General features: G+C 38.7%; 1 protein-coding gene across 2 annotated transcripts; it reads right to left on the bottom strand.

Annotated features, from left to right (window-relative positions):
* LOC135464568 (ubiquitin-conjugating enzyme E2 E1-like) lies at positions 1-26525 on the bottom strand. 2 transcript variants are annotated; one of them, XM_064741996.1, is made up of 5 exons: positions 26272-26525; positions 25833-26015; positions 14780-14830; positions 3526-3658; positions 1-2673 (listed from the first exon to the last, which is right to left on the bottom strand). In XM_064741996.1, exons 2-5 carry the CDS (start codon positions 25961-25963, stop codon positions 2410-2412), a joined length of 579 nt encoding a protein of 192 aa, XP_064598066.1. In that variant the 5' UTR covers positions 25964-26015; positions 26272-26525; the 3' UTR covers positions 1-2409. The 2 variants fall into 2 exon arrangements, with proteins under 2 accessions (XP_064598066.1, XP_064598067.1); XM_064741997.1 differs by lacking the exon at positions 26272-26525 and having other exon boundaries at positions 25833-26101.

The raw sequence follows: 26525 nt of genomic DNA, 5'->3' as shown, positions 1-26525 counted from the left end.
TATTTACATACTTGGGTAATTTTAATAATCACAATATTTTTTGTCATAGTTGCATACATACATTTGACTATACTGCTGACAAGGTAACACAGTGTACATTTGTTAATGTACAAATAAACTGTACATTGGGAAGCGTCCTACATGGAGGTTGAAACAAAGTGCAGAACTGATAGATTCAGGCAGTATAATTCACTTTGGGGTGAGTACTGTATCTACACGTGTACCTTCATATTTAATTAAAATCATGATAAAATTTATTTAAATTTTTTAACTCCGAAGTAATCAAAGATACTTCATACTTCACCAACATTAGCAATGTTTTCAGTGCTCAATCATGTCTTAACACAACCCTGTGAATATATTTTATTAACGCACAGGCAAAGGAATTAGCATATCACCATGGTAATATTGAAGGCTCAAGACTCATGATGGGAAGGTGGGTATGTAATTCTCATAAATATTCCCATAAACAGAAAATATGGAAACCCACCAGAATTCCCTTAGACATAAAAAGCAAAAAGCAAGCTCACTTTTAGATCAAAATAGGGAACAGAAAAATTTTTTTAAAAATTTGAGGGTATCTGAAAAGTTATTTCGACAAGGTGTGGGTCTGCTGGCGGTGGTTTTGGGGGAGGGGGTAGAGGGTAGGGGTGCTTGTGCCCATAGTGCTACATGTTTATAGTTCCACACCAATGTCAGATTTTCCTGGAATTCACAGTAAAAACACACATAGAGGAAAGCTGAAGTTCAGTGAACATATGATTTGCAATTTAACCACTAAAATGGAAACTTGCAATGATGCCACTTCATAACATATATTATCAATTTCACTATTGGTTTGTTTCTTTTTTTCGATGAACTAAAAAGACACAATAATTTCACTTTCATGACAACAATTCTTAACCCTAGGCCAATCCAATTAAAATCAAGTCACATGTACATGTAGACAAAAAAGCAATTTAACCAGCAGGCAAATGCATGTACCCAGCACATTACCAAGGGTAGCGTTTTCAACCAATCACAAACAGGTTTGTTGACAAGGCAATAGTTTTCCTGTGGATTCCCCTTCTATCCATCAAAATCCTGGTGAATGCCTCAACGTGATTGGCTAATTCTAAAGTTACATGTATGTACTGTCACAAGAGGTCATTGCATGAGCTCCACCATTTTGTGTCATTGTTAGTCAAACATTTTACACGTAACCTGATTTAAATTACATGAAACCCAGGTCCAAAACCACCACACTATTTGTTTACTTCTTTTCTTTTTCTTTAAATATTAAAACGTACCAACCTAAAAATCAGACAAAATAAAGAGCTACACATGATGGCTGACCTTTGATTTTTGCTTTACACTGTGATGTCACATTAGCAACATTACAGCCATATTGTGGCGATTTCTGCAAAAGAAACATAGCAACCTATCAACCACTTTGTATCCTATTGTTTTAGCGTTATGACTAAAATTCTCGTAAAATGCATTCAAATGACATTTTCCAATGCCATTAAGTGATTTGCACACTACATGTAGTAATATAAAATTCACATTTATAGGCCTACAATGTATGTTTTTCTTCTACTGAGGTAGAACTTACTTGTACCTTAAGCGCACTAAGCAATACAAACTTCTGATTGGACGATTTGGTTCAACACCTTGTCCAATGAATTTCTAGATTTCATTTACATGTACCAACTCTTTCTTTTTTCGATTTCAAGCACCATTAACTGATAGGCAGGCTTGTAGAATTTAAAACGCGCTTTCATCGCAAAGCAGGAAAACAATTTCTGCAACATATTCTTAAGATTGCCTTTTCTCTTTTTCAACTTGCAGGCAAACGAGTCCAGTGTTTGGGTCCATGTACTGAATCCCCAACCACATTAGGCATGCTAAAAAACAATAATTTTCCAACAAAGCTTCACAACAATTCTTTTTAAAACAAAGAAAATGTCAGTAACAACATTCACCCAATCCGAGGGTGGATTCTTAAAGAAGCTACAATGGAGAGAAGGAAGCCTTCACACGATTGGTCTAGATTCAAATGTTCTTCAGGATGATTTATACAAAAGGAGAGGTAACAGTCTGTATGATAGCTTAGGGGTGAAGAACATTTGCCAGGGTGAAGGTCAGGCATATCTGCAATCTGATTGGTAGATAGGATATCTTTTTTCCTTGATGATAATTCTACAATCAGCAGCTGGTACTAAATGCTCCTCTAACACAGGGGAGTGCTCTTGCTTAGACCCTCCCTTCCTTCCTTCCTTCCTTCACACTGGTAACACTAGAGTCAGACGCTTTATACTTGATGACTCAAAACATTCTCTTCCTTCACACAATCCTGAAGACATGAATAAATAAAGCCCTGATGAGATTTGGTTGATGATGTGGTTCACATTACGCTTGCCTTTTTGATCAACTGCCGTCCTGCAGTCCCGTTGCGAAGCGTTTGGTCCAGATACGAGCGACTCTGTCGTGCTCGCTGCGGTTCTGCTGGTACTGAGAGGCGATACTGCCCACCAGGGGGTCAGCGGGGTTACAGTCTGTTAAGAGCGAGCAGATGGAGAGAAGGACCTTGGAGACGGTCAGAGCTGGACTCCAGTTGTCCTTGAGAATGTCCAGACAGATGTTTCCCTGACTGTTGATGTTACAGTGGTAGATCCTTGTGCGGAATGTCACCTGACAACATAAGACAATCATTATAATTGTGCGTGATAGAACAAAATCATCAAATAAAAGCTCTTTTTCCTTATCTCCAACTTCTGACACCAAACATTGGAAATATATTCAGAAAAAGAGAATAACAAGCTAAGCAACACTGAAAATGTCTCAGTTAAAAATAATGGAATGATCCGGCATTTCTGACTTAAGGTAAAGCACTTTAAGTAAATTCAGTCAACGCTGACTGCCAAGAAGAAACAGGAAATTCTAGCCGCTCTTTTAATAGAATTTTTAAGCAGACAAGCTATGTGGTGGCCTTAATTCTATTCAATCACCTTTGTTATAAGGTCACAAGGTAACAAGGTAAAACGAGGTAACAATTACTTATGTTTTGATTCCAATAATGAACCCTGATTCTCTCTGGTATGGTAGTAAAACTGATAAGGAACAATAGATCAGTACAGCCACCTACAGCATGTTGTTAAGAAAGTAACTTGCCAGTGAAAAGTGTACAAAAACCTTTTTACAATGCCTGTAGGGGTATGAAAGAATATAAAAGTCAACAGCAGAGTGAGTAAATCCAGAGCAGTGACAACAGTGTAGTAATTGACAATAGGTCGCTCATAACTGGTCACAAACCACTTCTTGTCAGTTTACCTCAGAATGATTTACAGTCTGCATACATGTAAAATGTTTTGACAGTAACAAGTTACGTGTACAGGCACCCCTAACACAATGGCTTAAGTACAATCAGGTACAACAAAAATGCTGTGACGTTTCTAAAAGCAATTTATTATACACGGTTCAGAATTACTCAACTTGCTGTGTTGCCATAATGATTTATAAACGATTAAATAACAAAAGGCTCACCTTTGGTGGTTTGAAGGGGTATTCGGCAGGGAAATGAATATCAAGAAAGTAGACCCCTCCCTCATATACTGAGCCTGGGGGTCCCAGGATGGTTGATGCCCACTCGTACATATTATCTCCCTTTGGTCCGGCACTGAAAACATAAAGGGATAATACAGCAACAGGTTACAACATAATGGGCCAATGTAAACCTTCAACATTCGGCAAATTACTGATGCACTTTCCCACATTATATATACAGACTAGTCCATCCCACACTGATCAGGGGGAAGACAAGTGGTTTTTAACGAAAACAAGAGGATAAAAACGGTCACACTAATGCCATCAACTTCTAACTGTCACTATATGACCATCGCACACAATAAGAACGAAGAAATGTGGAAGTTCTGTGTCTGTGTCCACGCTTGGGATTGAACCTGTACCTTGTGTTTCAGCAGATAGGATTGTCAGCTTATTAATTAACCATGGTCTGCTCCTCAGAATCAAATCACATCAAACTCTAAGGCTGTCAGATGTGCATGTTAATGACATTTGTGTCACCAAACCACTGCCTTGGCATTTTTTTTTTTTAATACCTAATTCTAATTAAGCCATGGTGCTAGAGGGTGTGTAATTTGCTACTTTTTAAGCATTTGCATGAATTGTTAGGATAAAATCCAAGCTGGATTCACAGTCAACATTGTCCTGGTTTTACTCTTTCTGCTGTACATTTTAATAATATTTAACACTCTTCAACCTGTATGAGATACCAATCAACATGATCCTATCTTCAACTTGGAATCATGGGAATCCCCACCCCTTTAGAGCCCCTGTCAAAGGCCAGTTTAACCTGGACAACCTTTAGTAAAGATCTATGTTCAGATGAAGTTGCTTCTGTCAGGAGGCTCTACAGGGTGGCAACCATCTGTAGACAGCCTAAACGTCACTATTTCCCCAACTGAGCCCCAATTATAAGCATGGTTAACCTGGACAGTATTTAGTGGAGATCTCCAGGTGAAGATATCCCTAACATGAGGCTCTAGCGGGTGCAAATCAAATACAATACTGTATAAAGTAACACGCACTCTAGATGCTGCAGATATTTAACACATTATTTACTTGATTGACTGTTGCTTAATCCAAACTCCATTTTTCCACAAACACTATGGCTGTAAGATTAAAGGATGGATGAAAACAGAGCCTCTGGCATAAACCACTGACATCTGGCAAATTACTTAATTGAGGAACAGATATACACACCATCTTTGTGGAAAAGAGTGGTCTTCAATAAATGCTAGCAAGCAGCACTAACTGCTTATATGCCACCAAGGCCCCACAAAGGTGTATGACAGAGCTTTAAATTCATTGACAATCTACTAATATTAAGGTGCATTACGGTTATGCTTTTTTCTGGCACAGGTATCATATTTAGGGGTATTACGGTTATGCTTTTTTCTGGCACAGGTATCATATTTAGGAGTATTCCGGTTATGCTTTTTCTGGCACACGTATCATATTTAGGGGGTATTACGGTTATGCTTTTCTGGCACATATTTAGGGGTATTTCGGTTATGCTTTTTTACGGCACACGTATCATATTTAGGGGTATTACGGTTATGCTTTTTTCTGGCACAGGTATCATATTTAGGGGTATTACGGTTATGCTTTTTTCTGGCACAGGTATCATATTTAGGAGTATTACGGTTATGCTTTTTCTGGCACAGGTATCATATTTAGGGGTATTACGGTTATGCTTTTTTCTGGCACAGGTATAATATTTAGGGGTATTACGGTTATGCTTTTTTCTGGCACAGGTATCATATTTAGGAGTATTACGGTTATGCTTTTTCTGGCACACGTATCATATTTAGGGGGTATTATGGTTATGCTTTTTCTGGCACACGTATCATATTTAGGGGTATTTCGGTTATGCTTTTTTATGGCACACGTATCATATTTAGGGGTATTACAGTTATGCTTTTTTCTGGCACAGGTATCATATTTAGGGGTATTACGGTTATGCTTTTTTCTGGCACACGTATCATATTTAGGGGTATTACGGTTATGCTTTTTTCTGGCACACGATTCATTTAGGTGCAGTACGGTTATGCTTTTTTCTGGCACACGTATCATTTAGGTGCAGTAGGGCTATGCTTTTTTCTGGCACACGTATCATATTTAGGTGCATTACGGTTATGCTTTTTTATGGCACACGTATCATATTTAGGGGTATTACGGTTATGCTTTTTTCTGGCACACGTATCACTTTTTTGGTGCATTACAATTATGCTTTTTCTGGCACACGTATCATATTTTGGTGCATTACAATTATGCTTTTTTCTGGCACAGGTATCATATTTAGTTGATTACGGTTATGCTTTTTTATGGCACACGTATCATATTTAGGGGTATTACGGTTATGCTTTTTTCTGGCACACGTATCATATTTAGGGGTATTACGGTTATGCTTTTTTCTGGCACACGTATCATATTTAGGGGTATTACGGTTATGCTTTTTTCTGGCACAGGTATCATATTTAGGGGTATTACGGTTATGCTTTTTTCTGGCACACGTATCATATTTAGGGGTATTACGGTTATGCTTTTTTCTGGCACACGTATCATATTTAGGGGTATTACGGTTATGCTTTTTTATGGCACACGTATCATATTTAGGGGTATTACGGCTATGCTTTTTTCTGGCACACGTATCATATTTAGGGGTATTACGGTTATGCTTTTTTATGGCACACGTATCATATTTAGGGGTATTACGGTTATGCTTTTTTGTGGCACACGTATCATATTTAGGTGCATTACGGTTATGTTTTTTTCTGGCACAGGTATCATATTTAGGGGTATTACGGTTATGCTTTTTTGTGACACACGTATCATATTTAGGGGTATTATGGTAGCCACCTTGTCAAATGCAGTCATAAAACATATGCAGACAAGGCACAAGCAGTTAGGCATGACATGAAAATAAAACCTGTCCCTCATGTAAAGCTGTACTTATTAACTATGACTTTGCCTGCAGCCTTTCTTCTGTCTCCTTATTTTACGACTCTTTCATAATTTTAATTCAATGTTCTGGTCAGGCAAATAATTCCTCTGAACATCCTTTCAAACATCTTGCCAACAATTACACCTACCATTCTTTTTCATTCATACTTTGTTACAAGGATCTACTCATTCAAACTTCCACACATGAGTAGGTCATCATGTCAGTAACCAGAAGAACGTCAGCGGCTGGAATTCTTCAACCTTTTCGCAATTAAGGTGTTTATTCAAGCATTATCCTGTGTAGACTGATAAAATTATACTCTTTGTGAAGCCATCTGGCTAATCTGACCAATGTAGTTCTGTCTCAGAAGTCAGCTTAAAAATGTGCATGAATTGCACTGAAAGTTGCTGTTTCACATAGCAGAGGTTGAGGAATTAGAATGTCAGAAATGTTTAGTCCTCCATAGAAAATCTGGGTCATCAAATATCACCTCTGACCATAAAATTGTTTAATCAGAAAAATCTGTCAACCCCCAAAATACTGGTTTACTTCTACCTGTATTTCTGCAATTTTCCTTGGTCATCATCAATCGTCAAAATATTCACAAAACCCTTCTTGAAGAATCATTGTGTATTTGAGCTCTGAACACTCAAATGTAAAAAATTACAATAAACTGTAGCTTTAGCACAAGTCTTTGGGTTAGGCCCCTTAAACACCAAATTGTGGTTAGCTTACAGACGTACAGTCAACTTTTTTTGGTTTGAATCCTGCACATCCAGCTGTAATAAATCCTCCACCTCCCACAGTAATAAATCCTCCACCTCCAACTGTAATAAATCCTCCACCTCAAATTGTAATAAACTTGCACCAAGTCCTTCTGAACGAACAATTAATGTTTGAGATTGAGCGTTCAACCCTCAATTTGTGATTGAACACCACAATCAAGACTAATACGAACTCTGCAACTTTCTCCACTGCAAAAATCACAAATTCATGGAGCACAGAGTTTTCATTAGTTTCTGAATTTCAACTGTTTTGGAGACCAGCATTCGTGGAGCAATGTCGACTGTTTATTATAGCGGTATATTTTATCATTTATGTAAAGGTGAAATGTCAGGCTTTTCTTCTCTGATAAACGTGATATCTCACTGGCTAAAGTTAGATACCACTTTTGTTATTACACACCGCGATGCCATGACGTCACACAGAAACATCTCGTTTTACGACGTTTCCAATCCGAGCTTAGCAGAATGAACGTCATAATACAAGTTCAGTCAATATTAACATTTATGTCACGTAACACAACATGATGTCACACAAGACACAGTGAGCGATGCCACTCTGTATACACAAGTCTGTGAAGGCCTTCAGCTAAAATCACTGCTTAAACTTGTTAAAATACACAAAATCACGATGCTATCAAAATATTAAATAATAAACAGAGTATCACGTCTCAAGGGTTATCATTTTCACCTCACACTCTAAAAAATATTTAACTTTCTCCACTGCAAAAATCACAAATTCACGGTTTCATTAATTCTGAATTTCAACTGTTTTGGAGACCAGCATTTCTGGAGCAATGTCGACTGTTCATGACAGTAGCATATTACTTCACATATATGGCATTAAAATGAATAATCAATCATAGAAACATAACACAATACATCACCAGATCTCGCGAATTGTTAAACATGCTAGACAAATGACAGTTTTTCCAAACACATTTATTAGATTTTGGTAATTCAAGACCTATTTTCAAGACCTTCAATGGCCTTCTTCATTTTCCAGATCTTCTCCAGTTCTCCATACTCTTGGGAACTCTCTGAGTTCAATTACGCCAAAAAAAAAAAAACAAACAAAAAAAAAAAAACAACACATTCAAGCGTCAATCACAAAAATTCTGGATCAATATGCTTCCTCAAAGCTGGGCAAAGGCTCTCAAAACCACCATTCCTCACATGCTCTGTCCAGAACATGAGAAATAAAACAACAGCTTCTCTTTTCATCCTACTAGTCACTACCAGAGAACAATATTAGTTCCTGGCAGGCATAGAACTATGAACACCTGGCAGCCCTAAGGGAGATTTATGGACCACACGGTATATTTACATGTATATCAAAACGGATGATCCAATGGAGCCTCATTGAAGGGTCTGTAAACACTTATCAGTCAATAATGCCACCACACAGTGAGGCTCACATGGAAGGGGGGGGGGGATTAGTGACACTCGCAATATAACTATCATTTGCTATTCCCAGGTTAGACCTCTTCTTAAATTATCACCCGTTATACTGCAGTGTTTTAAGTGTGAACGTGTCACATGATTAGATATAAACCAAACTAGAGCAAAACTGTATGATATATTCTTTGTCATCGTTGTCTTACATGTAGTACAGAATTTTATGTTATCAGGGATGTCAGCACATTTTTAGACGCCAAAAAATAATGGTCATTTTGTTGCTGAAACTGAAAATTAATTCAGCAGGATGTCATCTTATCTTCCAAATACATCTAAAGTTGTCAACCAAAACGATGCACGACAAACCAGCATTCTGTAAGCACCACCAGGCCATGCTAATTAATGAGCGCTAGGTATTACTCCCAGGGTGAAGCTTTAAAAGAGCTGTCACCTGCTAGCTTTACTCCGCCATTTGTTTTCTCCATCACAGGCAATTATTCACAAACAAGGAGCTATTCTACAGGATAAGAACCTTAGCAGCCAAACTGATAACAAACTGGGGCAGCATGTAACCTATACATCATATATTTACCTGAACGTACAAATCACCTGGGATTTATGTGATTTTGCACCGACTAATCACACTGCTGTACTAACTGTAGAGCCAATGGGGGATTATATGGTGAGAAATCAGGTAAAGTTTCTAGCAGGGAGAAAACTGTCATGAAATTGCAGGTGATTTACTACAGAGGCGTGTTATCACACTCTGACACCTTAACATTCCTGACACGAAGTCCAGGTGTGCTAAAACAAGGTAGCAGACAAAATCAAGAGGCTTGGTAATATGAATTCAGGAGTGCTAATCATACTCCTGGTCTCTTGCAAAAGGTGTGATAATCACACTCCTGGTCTCCTGCAAGAGGTGTGATAATCACACACCTTCTTAAAAACAAAAACAAGCCTTGAAATAAGTGCCTCATATTTTTTTTAAAACACCCCTTTGAAGAAGGTGGGAAGACCCATATAGTCCATACTATATAATATGAAGTCAAATGTTTTTATGAAGCCTTGTTTTAATACGATACAAAATGAACAATATGGGAACTAGCACTTTTCTCCACAGGGGTGTTTTCAAAACCGTCAAACACCCTTTTCCAGACATGATACTACTTCCCAACAGCACTATAGCTGCATGTAGATGCAAAATTTCATTAAATACTCTAACATACCAGGGTAATCTCCAGTCTTCATAGTCAGTCTAAATCTATTAAACGTCTGTGAACACTCAGCCATAGCTTACACAGAGAACAGGACAAATTAATCTCTTTTTTTTTTTAGGACAACCACAAACAAGCTAAAAATTTACACATTTATTTATAACTATCAACAAAACAATAATCTTACTGTGTCAAAAATAATGCTGTTCTCAAAAATGCAAATACTGTTAATTAAAATGTATTTACTGGTGTTTTACGACGTCCTCAAGACGACCAACATTATGGTGGCAGGAACCCATAATGGGTTCTGCAATTCATACAGAACCCAGCTAAAAACACATTAATCTCTTGACTCAATCCTCAATTTCAAATCTCATAAAGTTACACTAGATTTGTCCAAAAAGTTAATTAAAAAAGTTAAGTCCTGTTCCCAGATGAGTTAACACGATAAACAAGAGATGTAAATTAAAAAATTTTACACATAAAATTTTCTTGAATTCCGGATGAAACAAGCACTTTATCTTTACTTATTGCTGCTTTTTCTGCAAGGTGTTAAATTATGAAACTGCAACAAAATAGCCATTGCTTGCTTTTACCAAGTGGAGGCAATGTTACCCAATCTTGGTAGTGTACAAAAATACCTAACAGCACATCCTGTAATGCACTTTACCAGGGTAATCTGAGCCCCTGTATATGTAATGATCTGACCCCATCTGACCCCACCCTTATGGAGCCTCACTCATTCCAATCCCTCCGATAACAATGTGTGAATAAGCTGGGGGCAAACAGAGACTAGGGCATAGCAGCAGGGGCAGTTTATAGTGGCCCTTGGGTCAGCTGAGCATATGCCACAGCTGGGGGTGCAGGGGGTGCAGGGGGGAACACTCAGCTCCGCATAATTTCACAACAATCTTAGCAACACATTCTGCAGATTCTGTCAGAGGGACAACAGCAGCTCTTGGCTATGTTCTTGACCCTGAGGCTCTTTGCTAGCTATGCTAAGTGACAGGGGAGTGCATCTGAAGTTGTATAATCAACTTACTGTGATTTTAGAACAATGTTTGAACCACAAAGTTTTGGGGATGAACCAAGGGGTACAAAAAGGCACAAGAAAACAAGAACCACCAAAAAATTAAGCACGACCCAAAAATTAAGAAGTATCGAAAAACTAAGCACCAAAAAAATTCCTCAAAAGCAATAAGTACCCAAAAAACTCTAAAGAATTAAAAGCACAAAGAAACAAAGAGGCACCAAGAAACTAAGAAGCACCAAAAATCCACAAAAAGCACCAAGACGCAAACAAGCACCAAAAACAACCAAGAAGCACCAAGAAACCAAAAAGCAGCCAGAAGCACCAATAAATCAAAAAGCACCAAGAAACCAACAAGCACCAAGCAACCAAGGCAAGAAATCAAGATGCTATGTAAGCTGTGCTGTTCATCAAGGAGATGAGCACTTTACTGGACAAACCCTGACACAAACCTTGATCAGGGGAATGCCATATTGAACAGGCAATGTTCACCTGCAGTTTGTTGAAGTTTACTTCCAGCAAAACCTATACTCCAAATTGTCTAGGAATAATTTCAGAAAAGCTTTTCCTACTTTTTTCTAAATGTGGCATTACTGGCATGAGGATTTTACGGAAATAATCCTTCCATTTCTGTGTCAGTTCCCAGGTAAACAATTCACGGAGCCAAAAGTCCATTTTCCACAAAAAGGCTTGGCTACTCACTCAGTACTGCTCAGCAAACATTGAACAGAGTTAACTGTCCGACAACTGGGAGTTGTGAGCCTTCAAATCGTGGCTAAGATGTCACTAGATGCTTGTACTTTGTTGCCATGAATGGTCTCACAAAAAATGAAGGGTTTCAATCTCTCTGTGTACCACAAGCCTGCAATGCTGTCTGCCACAAAGGGCAGAAAGAAGCACAGCCGATGAATTACATGCAGGACAGAAAGCCAATCAAGGTCCTTGACCAAGGAAGTTGTTGTTCATATGAAATTCGGATTCTGAGATTTGTTTGATTGCAAGGCTGTTGTGGAAGTTGTATTTAATACATGCTGCATTGTACTCTTCAGGTACGGGGAGATAACTCAAACGGACGAAGTTTAGAATACCCAGTTCTCTCCCTTCTTTTTTATTGCAGTCGGATACCTCAATCATTCTGTGACAGTACATACATTTTCAACAAAAAGGTTGAGGGATTATGGTAATTTTACTTCACACAGTAACTGAAAATAAAATCTGCAAGAAACACCAAAAATTTATTGGATGAAATACCATTAATCCTAAAGTTATTACAGGGAAATCGGTTCCCACAGCAGAAATTGTTGGGAACCGAAAAAAACGTTTCCTACTGTTTCCCAGCTCAAAAGTACATGAAAATGTGTTTCCCAGTAATTCTGAATTCCTCATGGCTGTAACAGAAGCCAAGCAGTAGTCAAAATTAAACAAGAACCTTAACTGTAAAAGATGGTAAGTGACAGATCACAATTCCCAATGTGAAGCCCGCAAGATGAAGAGCCAAGCCTTGAAACTTTATATGCTCTGTCTAATAGAATGTGCCTTAATAGATCAGCAAACAAAATCTTATAAGAGTTACTGGCAGCAGCCATTTTCCAGGATTCTAGTCTAACGATGTAGACATATCAGAGATAAATGATTACTCATTATTATTCCCTTCTCAATGGGGAGGCTTGTAAAACTCCTTCTCCTACACATATTTAACAAAGCAGTCCAAAGCTTGGTATTCTTGTGTTTTTCCCTCAAGTACATCACTTTTCAGTATATGTGAACTCACAATTCGGCTGTAGGTTGTACATAATCACTTTCCTGCATTACAGCAGAAAACAATGCGCTCCTGGGCCTATTTGTGAAGCTAGAGCCAGTCTACCATGAACTCCAGCCATGTTATATATAATTACTATGCTCCAATTTCTATGGTATCTAAGGTATGTTTTAAAAGTCAAGAATGACTTTCTCTTGGCAAAAGGAAAAAAAAAGCTCTCTTAGAGCCAGCCCATAAAATGATCCTTTAAATGTCAAGAGTTCAATAAAGAAACCAGCACACTTCTCCAAAATGCACCAAAATCAAAACATCCACAAACATTTTTTTTCTAATATTTACGGTAAAGTGCATTGCTGCTCATGCCCAGGGTCCAGTAGAAGCTGTTCATTAAGAAATCCCATATCAGAGGGTGGGGGGAGGGGGGGGTAGGGGCAGCTGGAAGAGGAGGGGGAATACACAGTCGCACAAATCAATGAGGGAATGTGTAGCTGGGTAGTTAACAGCAGTGTCTAAATATCCTCCACAGAGCTGGAGACGCCACATGGAGCTAGCTCCTGGGTTATGTACCCAATGAAGTATGTCACAAACATCTGCAACCTCTACATTCATAACTCTATGGGTTAATAACTAATTGAATGTGTCAGGTGGAAATACAAAATACATTTTATCACCTGGAATGGATGTGATTGAAAAATATTGATTGAAATTCTTGTGGTTGAACTTTTTTTCAGGTTATTACAGTTTAAAAATTTTTCTAAGCTGTGAAAAAATTAAGCCACACCTTATGTCAAAGTCTTACTTACCAGGCAGAAATACAGATAACATACTGATAACAGTAATTCATGAGATTATGGAAAACACAGGTGATTTTTGCTCGTTACACATTTTTAGTTCGGTCAAGCTTTAGTATGGCATTTCAATATAGTTATGTCCCTTTGATGTGAACCCTTTTAATGCACAAGTGACGAATGCATCTAGCTTGAAAGAAAAGACACCACCAGACCAAATATATAATCATCAATAAAATATCCCACACGAAGTTTAATGAACATAAATTTTTATTTTTGTGACATTGCACAACCGAGGTATCGCAGTTCAAACTAAAGTACCCCATCGTGCACACAGATAATCGAGAGTGCCACAGTGTTATCAGTTATAACCAATCAGGCGTGAGTTATTTCTACAACTGGTGGACTAGGCTCAATAATAAGCTAGATATCTATTTTCAGTGTGCATGACTGGAGTTCCGTCACTGAGGAACAAACAAGTCCATGTGTCTAGGGTTAAAGCATCATAACTCTCGGCAGTCACAGTTTTGTGCATTTTAAGCACGTCTTAAATGCACTCAAACACAGTTTCAAGTTGAAATCAGACAAGAAATAGGCATACAAATCAAACCTCGGCAGAATATTTGATTTTTTGTCCAAGTCTGTAATGTTGTAGCACAGGCATGAATGACCATGTGTTTTGTTTATCTCGTGTATGAGCCCTTTTGCTCATGGTATAAATGGACCAATGGAAACAGCCATCTGGCTTACATCCCATTCACAAGTGTATCAGAGCAGTCAGTATTGTGGGTTGAGGATATCAGAGTGTCTGGAGTAAACCACTGGCCTTGGATAAAAAACTGACACAATGACTCACATATGAACATGGTCCTACTGGGTGTAGGACAAAAGATCCACCGGACAAGAAGCACACAATCAAAATACCCTGGGACAAAAATTTAGCTCACCTCTCATATGTACGCGTACATAAAAAATGGACAAAACACTCACAAATCATGATCAATTCCACCCTAAATTTGTTTTCGAGAGATGTATGATGAGCTCTATAAATGTTACATAAAGTAATGACTAAACAGAGTCAGTATGGGTTACAAATTTAGCTCCAATATTGTCAGCTGACACTGATACTGACAATAATCATATAATGCTACATGTACCCATTGATTAGAGACTTTCAGGTAATGCTATCTTTTCATGTCGCATTCTCAGGTAGTGCAACACATTGCTGATATTACTGATGGCAGATTCTCAGGTAGTGCCACATTGCTGATATATTGTATAACTAAAAGAGGCTTACCTGCAGTTGGGGGGAGGATCCAGCGTGATCTCTGCCAACTCCTTCTGAATTCTGAAATTAAAATTGATATGATAATTACTGCTTTATTGAGTCAGAGATAATCATTCAATGAAGCAATTCTCTATATATCTGATCCATTTTTTCCCCCAGGTGTTAGCCTGAAGTTCACCTACTTAGTACATACATGCATGTCTGCACCTACACATGTATGAAAGGTTGAGGAGGTTGTGGCGACAAAACCATGGTTCAGAGCACACTTACATGCAATGGCTTACTACATGTACATATATGTAGGGGACCGTCTCTGTATCTGTATATACATGTATTGTGTATCAGGTTGACTACATCAACCTTTGGTTAGCATTTAACATCCTTAACAACAAACTTTTTAAGGTGTCTTCTTGTAGCAGGCCAGACGCTCCATTACAACATTTACAGTGCTGCCTCATGGAGCACCATGCCAAAGACACCAGACATGACACCCGATCTAGTCCCCAGGTCAACCAGTAGTTGACTTATTCCTCTTATAGTATATTAGGGACGCCTCGATTTGGAATTGAACTGGGGATCTACCATTTCTAAGGCAGCAATCTCTCCACCACACCAACAGCCTCTGGTCATCCCGTAACTGTCATTGTAGCCGAACATGTATTATTTAATTTAATTAAATTCAATTCCTTGATGTTTAATTTCTGTAGTACTTAAGAATATTTCGCTTACACAATGACAGCTAGTAATACTGTGGTGCAAAGAGGTTGTAAAATTTCACTGCTGGTGCTTTAACATAAATTTGTTCAGCAGAATATCAATTCCTACGTTCTAAGCACCTTTCAATCAATCAATCAATAACTCTCACAATCAGGCAACATGTGCAGCTGCAGTCATGGGCAGGGAACATGTGGACCATTTCATCTGGATTCATCTCGCTCATGACTTACACCCTGACAAATGCTTGTACTACTCTGTAACATGAAGCATAAGAAGGCTGTAAGTAAGATGCCAACAGTCTGTTAACATCACTAATAACAGCTCCCATGCTGTCAGATGATCAATAAAAAATAACCTGACCCTTGACCAGGCAGATAACATGGCTGACCAACGGTCATTTTGTCCACATAGTTATTAAAGGCTAGTTCACTAGTTATTTCAGTGGAACAAAATGTTTTTTTTCTTCACGCCACATGGATATCAATTTTTGTTTTACTTCAGAATGAATCTTTTTTCTTCACGCCATACCGATATCAATTTTTGTTTTACATCAGAATGAATCTTTATTCTTCACGCCATACCGATATCAATTTTTGTTTTACATTAGAATGAATTTTTTTTCTTCACGCCATACCGATATCAATTTTTGTTTTACATCAGAATGAATCTTTTTTCTTCACGCTACACCATTATCAATTTTTGTTTTACATCACACTGAATCTTTTTTTCTTCACGCCAAACCGATATCAATTTTTTTCTTACACCGAATCTTTATTTCTTCACGCCAACTGATATCAATTTTTTTCTTACACTGAATCTTTTTTCAATGGATCGGACAAAATAAAAAGATGAATTTTCAGTTTTACTTTTAGTCCATTTTTTTAAATTTTTTTAGTGTCAGCTTTCCCATAAAACACAGAACAAAACTGGTGTCGCCTAAGATTTAAATATTGCCGACGTGGAATTAAGCTGTAACCATTCGATCATCCTTTTATGGCCTGAGAGTGGCATGTTGTGTTTTAAAGCCGTCATCAAAAACGTTTGTTGGGAGTAACCAAAATCTCACCCTCTAGCAAATTACACGTACTCTTATTTTTTCTGATAGGGTGCCCAACAAAAAATTTTTCAAGGATGGCCTCATTTGTCCTCAATTACCCTAATTACAACAAATTGTAAATGAACACAATAGGTTGTGTTACTGAAATTACTTGACGCCTTTCTGTCCATAAGCGATATCAGAGTCTCAGCTGTCCATGCTAAAGACAAAGGGCCAGCTGTTCTAGTTACCTCCCTCTGCAGATTCAACAGCAGGGTTAACTTAACGCAGGCATTAATAGGAGAAAATCAATTCCCTGAATGAAGTTTCTCTCTCAGCTGCCGATAAACTGCTGGGATTTTGAAATACATGTATCTGTCCTTTGGATTTATTTTACTGGACTTAATTCTAAAAAGTGAAGATGTACACGTAACCACACTGGCTGTATATATCTTTTACCAGACCTTCATACATGTGTTGGAGATAAGTTGTCGTGGCCAACATTTTTTTTTTACACTACAGTATACCATGCTTCTGTGTATGTGTTTAACATGCCATGCCATTGTGTTTAACATGTGTTGCCACGGCCAATGTCATTACACTACATGTATACCATGCCTCCATGTGTTTAACAAGTGTTGCCATTGTGCTTAACATGCCATGCCTCTTTAAACATTGCCTTGGTGTATGTGGAACAAACAACTTCAATGGGCTACTTAACCTTCCCACCTGTGATGTAGGGATTTCCACACCATACTGGTGGAAAACAACTGGGCCCGGAAGCGCTCTTAACATTACGTTCACTTAAATACCACGGCAACCAGTACTGTAGGTACTACATCGTCATGGTAGTAACGTTAAACTGGGCTCAGGTCTTCAACAAACACTAGACTGTGCTAAATGACACACCAGCATCATGAACTATTTCTTATCGCTAAGGCCCAAAAGCTGTCAAAACTGCGGAATCTACAAATTCCTTATACATGGTCGAAATATATAAATGTACATGTGTCATGTTTAATTATATGGACTGGGAAACCAGTAACATAATCCTGAGACCGGTTCCTTGTCAAAATGGAACATGGAAACGCCGTACTCAAAAAAATTTCACTTATATGACAATGGCAAGCATTATGGTGGGAGGAAACTGGTCAGAGCCCAGGGGGAAACTCACAACCATCCGCAGGTTGCTGCAAGACCTTGCCACGTGAACTCACAGAGACTGCATTGGTGAGAGGCTCCTGGGCCATTGCGCTCACATGTACACACGTGGATTGGCGCAACTTGGCAAAAGTGAACATTGGTTTGACTTGTCAGATTCAAAAGTTCACACAGCTGGTCGGATTACCGTTCAAATTTTTGATGATTTACCGAGACAGCGAATTTTTACAGGGAATCAGTGTATACAGACAAATATATGGACAGCTTTGCAGTTAAATAGGACTGGACCAGAGCTCTAGATAATGAGAGGTCAACTGGCCTTGAGCTTGTCATTATTCTGTATCACTCATATAGACTGATAGCCATAAAGCTATGCTGGTATAAAAGCCTCAAAGAGGACACACCCAGCCAATGTACTGTAGTTTATCTCCACCTGTAATCTAATATTCAAGATCCGTAAATTGGATGCTGTTGCTATTCTATTGAGCATTACCCTCAGGAATTCCAGTACATGATCGTAGCATTGATACCTGTGAGCTACTACACTGCTTCTTACACAACATGTTCTGTTTTTTTTTTTTACATTTCTGTTTAATATGCTATTCATTTTCACAGCCCTCAGGGTTATATCTGGAATTTGTGGCTGTGTTTTTTTGGCAGTTTATGCAGGAAGTCTAGTATTTCAGTTTTTCATTCAATTTTTTTTTCTTTATGAAAACATTTGAAATTTTCAAGAACAAGTTCTTATCATTTAATACTCTCATCCTTTTAATGGATGCTGTCAGGCCCTGCAGATATAATAAAGGCCTTGTACAGAGACCCTCACCTCTTTCTCAATTTGGGGCAGATTTTTTACATGTAACAGCTACTAGAATGAATCATTGATATAATGTCAGTGTCATCAAAGTTGGGCTACTTTCCACTGCCGAATACGTGAAGACAAATTTATTCGGTTCCTGTTTTACTGAATAATTTTTCATTCATACGATGTCTGTAAATGAGGAAAGACAATGTTCTTAAATTTTCTAGCCACACATGCCAGCCAGAGCCTCAAATGGATGAGGTTGTTACAAAACAGAACCTCATGTCATCATATCTGGGAACTCCGATATTATTAGCGGTATGTCCTACACCAGAGGCCTCCCTGGCTCAGTTGGTTAGTGCGCCAGCGCAGTGTAATGACCCAGCAGCCTCTCACTAATGCGGTCGCTGTGAGTTCACGTCCAGCTCATGCTGGCTTCCTCTCCAGCGGTATGTGGGAAGGTCTGTGGATGGTCGTGGGGTAACCCCCAGGCTCTGCCCGGTTCCCCCCCCCCCATAATGCTGGCCGCCGTCGTATAAGTGAAATATTCTTGAGCACGGTGTAAAACACCAATCAAAACAAAATAAAACTCCATCCTACACCATACACGGGACATTGTCTGAACCAATCAAGATACAGGTCTACATTATTAGGCGACATCAATTTTATTTATTATTTATTTTATTTTTTTTTTATTTATTATTTTTACAGGTGAGCGGGCACTAAGAAACCCAAAAACGGAATAAAAACAAAACTGAAAAATCAATTTTATATTTTGTAAGATCCTGATATTATCATGCTTTTCCTGTTCTTCAAGGCTTTCAGATCATGTAATTACACATGTATATCTTCAATAGGAAAAAAAGCAAAATCCAAGGTTGTTAACATTTCTCTACAAATTACATGATTTCCAAGTTTTATTTTCATCTTTATATCCTCCTTCGACATGGAAAAAAAGATTTTTTCTGCTCATAAAACAATTAACATTGGTGTGACCTAAGTCCTACTTCAGTCTTAAGAGAAAGCAGGCAGAAATATTAAAATGATATGAAGAATACCCTATGGAACACAGCTAACACCATAGTTCAGACAGAACGATGATGCCCTTTTCCTGATGTGACGTGATAATATTCCTTTCTGTGACAATGAATCGGGTAGAGGAGATGATGTTGAGTGAGGCACTTATGATGGAATGTCATGCGCTTTTCCAGATGTGACGTGATAATAGTCCTTATGTGACGATGAATCGGGTAGAGGTGACGTTGAGTGAGGCACTTATGATGGAATGTCATGCGCTTTTCCAGATGTGACGTGATAATAGTCCTTATGTGACGATGAATCGGGTAGAGGTGATGTTAACTACTTTCAATGGAATGACTGTGATGCACTTCTGACAGTACGACGTCATTTGTGGCAAAATGTCAGCTATGGGTGACGTCAAGTGTATGAGTGCAGGACGTCACCCGGAAAAATTTAAAATGACAGAAAACTTTTGTTTCCGTACCTTCCCTCGAAACTAATGACAGCGGTTTTAGTAGGGTACAATTTGTTTACAATTTAGGAAAGCCATTCAGATTATGTTGATCTTTATTACTTAACCCTACTTTTAAGGCGTATCGGTCTTGACACTGGAGCACTGTACACGTAGCTCTTTATGTCTCAACTCGCTGTTGGAGGAGAAAAAATCCATGTGCTCCATACAGACTTTGATATTGTACCCACCACCAGTCAAATGCTCCTACCCTGTAGACTATTCCAGTGTGAGGTCAGCAAAGATCGGTGATTATGTTCATTGATTTACAGATAACAAACACCAGCTATCACCAGACGGTAATACTCAATGTACATGCTACTCAATCATTAACTTCCATCTGTCCAGGCTAAATACCGAGCTAAAATTTACTTTATTCAAATCTATCTGGCTTTTAATAAAAGCCGTAATACACAGGAGCAGGATAAATCCTTACCAAATTCTTGGCTGGCCAAGATTGGGCATAACCCTACCGTTTCAAATAGGCAATATTTTATTGCATATATATTATTCAATTATGAAAACAATGGGGATTTTAAAGAAATAACCTTTGATTGAAGGAAAAATTGAAAAAGAAATTTTTTTCAAAATCCAACAGCAGCAACCGGCGGATGGTCGTGGGTTTCCCCTAGCCCAATTTACTCCCACTATAATGCTCGCTGCCACTGTATAAGTGAAGGAATCTTGAGTATGGCGAAAAACACCAAATAAATAAAATCTTTTATTCGTAATTTTGGCAGTCTGCATTGAGCTTGGATTCCCACTTTTTTGAGAATCACAAAGGCACTCTACCTACATGTACAACTGAGTATTTATGGATTTATTTACTTGATTTTAGTGTTAAAGGCAGGTACATGTAAGTGACCTTTAATGAGCTTTGAGACTGCTCATCACGTGAGCATGCTCCACAGTTTAAGGTCACCAAGGTACTGTCACCCATAACCAGCAGAAGCAGGTCAAATCCACAAGGCAGGGATTTGAAACCACTCCTCATGCAACCTAGCCATTGAAAGACAGGCACAAGTACTTGGCCATGACCCTCTGCCCATAGCACCATACTATTGGGGGGGGGGGGGGATGTAATGCACAAACTCATTCACTTACTGGTGTACTGAAACACTGATTGTGACTGAAACATTTACCTCTAAAATGACTTAAAGCCAAAGAAAACACTAAAATGAACTTTATACACATGAATCAGATGAAGCATTATCAACGTTTCAAATCAAGTATTAAAAATGCTTTCAAAATGCAGAAAGCTACTGTGGTCTCTTGAGACGCAAGGGGTATCAAAAACGTCACATTCATATGCTTGACTTGAAGCAGTGGTGTTGCTTAATATAGTAAGGCCATGGATCCTTAACGCTTAAAGCAGGAAATATATAACATATCTAGAGTGCCAAAGGAACAAAAAAAAAAAAAAAAAAAAACACCCAAAAGCTGTGTACGGTTTGTACACGAATGGTTTCAAATATTTATACATGTATGTGGCTCTTTCAAGCAACAGTGTTGCTTACTATACCTGTAGTACGTAAGCCATGGAAGCTTGCAGGCTGAATATAACTGAGGTCTCAATATATATATATATATATATATATATACATGTACACATATAAAAGCAATAATAATATTTCTTTTTAGCTTTGGGCTGAAACTGAGAATATAATTTTTTATTATAGCTCATAGGGCTTTTCTTCATTTCCTTTTGTCAAGAAACGGTCGCATGATATTCCGCAAAACATAATGTACCAAAGCCACGTGCCCCAGGAATGCGACGTCACCTTCACAAAGCATTATCCCTTCACGTGCGTTTATTCCACAGCAGTTTTATCTCCCTTTGAGAGCTCTCTGGCGTCTGCTTGTTTGTAAAACAAACAACCGAATGTTGGTTATAGCTCAGTTACTGACATATAAATTTGGCGATTTCAAGTACAACTTGAAAAGGTACTGTTTTTTTGACATAATAAAACATATGGTGCATGCTGTACGCTGGGACGTCACCCTGGTTGAAAATCACTTTTGACCTGACAATTCCTGATGTCCCACCTCACACATGCACTATCCATATATTGTCTAACTTTTTAGCTACTACAAGAGATTCTTTAAGTTGATCCTTGTGTCAGTCTGTAAGTCAGTCACATTTTTGACATGTTTGATTTTCTTTTAAAAGACGGCGTCTCAGTGTAAGACAAGATATATCCTTTTTGTGGAAGTTGTGGGCTGTTGCAAAACCATGCATGTTTCTTCATTTTCTCTGTAAGTTACTCTCTTCTAATTCCTCATGACTTTTCTAATTTAATGAGACCAGTATATATTTTTTTACATATCAGTACTGAGATTGTGACACCCTGTAAAGTGTTATGGGACTAGCTAATTAATAACAGGCTTAGTGTCCACAGTTTATGTGTAGGGCAACCATCCAGGTTCTCAGAAATCACACACATGCCCTGATTCCTCAACCATTTTGCATATGAAAACGCAACTTTCAGTGCAATTTATTCACATTTATAATTAGATTTTGGAGACATGGGTTGGGTTGGCCTATTTCAGGGCTTCACAAAAAGCATAATTTTATCTGTTTGCATAGGGGGACTCCATGGCCAAGGTGGTCAACGTGCCAGGGTGGCGCAATGACCCAGCAGCCTCTCGCCAACGCTGTCACTGTGAGTTCAAGACCAGCTCAAGCTTCCTCTCCGGGCATACGTGGGAAGGTTTACGAGCAGCCTGTGGATAGCCATGGGTTCCCCGGGTCTCTGCCCGGTTTCCTCCCACCATTATGCTGACCACCGACGTATAAGTGAAATATTCTTGAGTACAGTGCAAAACATCAATCAAATAAAAGAATCAATGTGCACAGAATAATACCTTCAGAATATGCTTGAATGAACATCTTGCAAACATGCGAAAATGTTGAAGAATTACCATAAGTACAGGCCTAGCCACAATGCCTCCTCCAAATGTCTTCTGACTACAGCACTGTGAAGGTAAACACAACTACAACGATACGGACATACAAGTATTGATTATATACTGACTAGGTATACAGGGTGTCCGTGGCAATCCAATGTTCAGTGTTAAGTACAACGTTTCAATAAGATGAAATCACAAATGTCACATTAGCTCTAGATGATTCGCCAGATCAATGAGGTAAATGTCAGTCAGCCTGCATGTGTACTCAATAATTTCCACAATTCAAAATTGTAGCGTGTGGTGTGGTTAAAGGCTCTGTATAATAAATCAGAGTGTTTTACAGCAGGGAAAACAAGGCATAGTCAGCCAGTCAACACCGGTTTCCTCTCAGACGTAAAAATGAACCTTAGGAAATAAATACTGCACAAGACAGGGCTCAAAATAGCATCCTGTGGTTTGTGAGATGAAAGTGAACAATTGGGTGTGGCGCCAAGGCACAAAAGCTGGAAGATCTTGAACAATAAAATAAACTGCCCGAAAAGCATATCATTTACTTACATGTAGCAAGCTGCTGCAGCACTAGATGTGGCACTGAAGAGTTGAAATATTTTCTAAATTACCTGTGATTTGAAACTAATGCTGGTTATCACATTATTGGCCTATTCAGAGTTTCAGAGCGCCTGAAAAACGGCATGTCTGTACAGATTTTCTCATTCAAGCTCTGCAAGACCGACTGATAACGGCACCCTTGATTACAACAAAACAATGCTGAAATTGACCTTAAATTTTTGTTTAAGGATGCTGGTAAAAAAAATGCTTGATACCTTCCGTCAACTTTCTTTCATGTAAATTTCTGGGTTTGGTTTATTCACTTATCAAGGGGCCTAGGTGGAAGACAACATCAGGACATTTCAACTACTGCAAATTTTTGTCATCAAAGGTATGTCCTTGGCCAGGATTGACCAGCAAACACTCTAATTATTCAACTACTTGTCAATCTTATTGTCATCTATCAAAGGGTATCTCAAATACTCAGATTGCTGATATTCGCTACACCTTTGTACATGTATGTAAGTGAGTCCATGACAAAGTTTAGTGCACACGATGAAAAATTATGTATTATGTCAGAGCTCAATTACATGTAGGAGTCCAACTCTAGCTTCAGCGGCAAAAATCTTGTGGACTTCGCTGTATATAAATGTAATACTTAATGCCACTTAGTCAGCCACGCAGGGCACAGCTAGCATCAAAGATGAGGAAGATAATAACAATAAACATCGAAGTCTACCCAGGTGAAAATGTCCATCAATATTCATGCATAGGTCCCTTACCTACTACTCTTTGACTCCTTAGTTTACTCAGACATTGCTTAAACTGAATTACATGTAAGTAAAGGGCTCAATGATTTGCATTATTTAGGGGCCACAAATCTATGGTCTGAAGGGGGCTTCAGTCCCCTTTTTTCTTATCTACAGGCCCCTGGACCCTCGCTTAATTTGATACATGTGCCCACCTCTCGTTCCCACCCCACTCACCCAACTCCAATTTTGGAAACAGTTCAGCTTTTGCTGGTTTTCACTAAGGACTACATAACCTTTGACCAATCAGGTATCGTGCAGTTAACTTAAAATGTACAGAGACAGCTAAATGGGTTGTGGACTTAATTTATCAATGGTTGTCTTATAGAACTTGGCAAAATACTGATAATTCACCCCTCTTCACAACCAAAGCCTCTTTTTCTGAGTTAAATAATCTTATGTTTAAAGCGATTTTAAAAGAACGAAATTACTTATCTTTTATCTATAAATGGCTGTGTTTTACGTCAAGAATTTCTTCACACATATAACTGGCGGTGGTGGAAACTATTGATGCATGGTCTAGCCAGGGGCCTGACAAACCTTCGGATCCTATCAATTATGTAAATCAATAAATCAATCGCCAAATTAATCAATGGCACAAATGTATCAAACCACTACTATAAATCTATGCTTATGTATACATGTGAAACCCTGTTTTTTAACGCTACAGAAATCCTCAAGGCACAACAAAAAAAAAAAAAAACCTTTCTCGTTAATTTTTGATTTTCCATATTACAGGTTGACATCAGCATTTTGCGAGGGAATTAAAACAAGCATTTTATAATTTCCAAAATATTTTATTAGGTGGTTGAAATAAAGGCCTGAACAGTGACGTCTGACAAAGAGATGATAACATACTTGACAATTTGATGAAGTGATAAGGAAACAAAAAGCTATTATAGGCCCTAGTTGATGATCTGTTAATAAAAGAGCAAACAATGCGTCATTTCCACAACTTAGGACTACAATATTGACATTTATTTACATGTGCCAGTGTCAATAACGCATCACAAAACAGATTTTCCATGAAAAAGGCTTGTGTTTTTTCGGTCTGTTGGATGTGTAAGAGATTTAAGGGCATGTAAGAGTGAAAATTCGTGCAAAGTTTTTCACTGAGAACGGAGATGATGTTATCTCCACATTCAACATGGCGAGTGTATAGCGTTATAGGAAGCACTGACCTCTTGAAACACAGCAGTCATCGGCTAGTTCAAGAAAACCACAAAGAAATAGGAGACAATTTTTACATCAATAGAAAGTGTGGCTCGCTAAGATTACGACTATGCTAATCTTTTGTTGGAAAGTTAAACGATTTTCCCAGGAGACGCCGTAAAATCTTATATGCAAATGAGGCGTGACCTCTGCAGCGCGTGCACGTAGACAACTGAAAAATTCCTCCCTCGGCTGCATTTTGAGTTGGTGATAAAACTCAGCATGTTCACAGCAGTTTTTAGGCAGATTCTCGGTCCGAATCGAGCCAGATTTGCATGTGTTTACCTTGGAAGGGATGTGGGGTGATATATTTGGGACAAAAAATAAAAACAAACCTTTTTAAACTGGTGGTCATCGCCTTGTTTGTTTTGGAAGCGGGGCTTCGGTTTATGCTGCAGGCCTCGAACTCTCCGCCACCATTTTCTTCCCGTCTTCTGGACGCCGCCGATCGTTCTGTCGTCGACATTTTCTCTGGTGTCTCCTGACTTTGCTCACCCTGGTGCTTACCCACGGGAAACCTGAGAGACGGGACACAAGTTAGAGCGATGTTTGGCGATGTTAAGAACAGCGCTCGCTCGTCAACACTCGATGAACTCTAATATAAACTGAGTGGACTGAACAACACAACAGGCTGAGCATAGCTGAGCGAAAACTCGAACCTGTGAAACCTTCGGCTTCGGAGGAGAAAATAGCTACGCTATAAACTCGAACAGACGCCGATCGGCTGTTATTTGGAAGGGATGACTATCACAGATGAATAAATGTCAAACTTACGTGGCTGTGCTGTCGGGTTTTGGGGTAAGTTGTCCGTGAGATATCAACGCTGGACAGGCGAAGGGGAGAGATCCTCGTGCAATCGGAAATTCCCAAGCTAAGCCTCTCTTCCACTTCACTCCCACTCCGCGCAGTGTCGAGAAATTTCAGCCAAGAACAAAGAAAAGGGAGTTGGTTTCCTTCAGATTTTCTCTCTCCGTTGTACTAATTCGTCTAATTTTCTATTCAGACTGCCACAGCTATTTTCCACGCTG

Source organism: Liolophura sinensis, chromosome 4 (assembly GCF_032854445.1).
Source record: "Liolophura sinensis isolate JHLJ2023 chromosome 4, CUHK_Ljap_v2, whole genome shotgun sequence".
NCBI lineage: Eukaryota > Metazoa > Mollusca > Polyplacophora > Chitonida > Chitonidae > Liolophura > Liolophura sinensis.
This window is presented reverse-complemented; position numbering and strand designations above follow the sequence as displayed.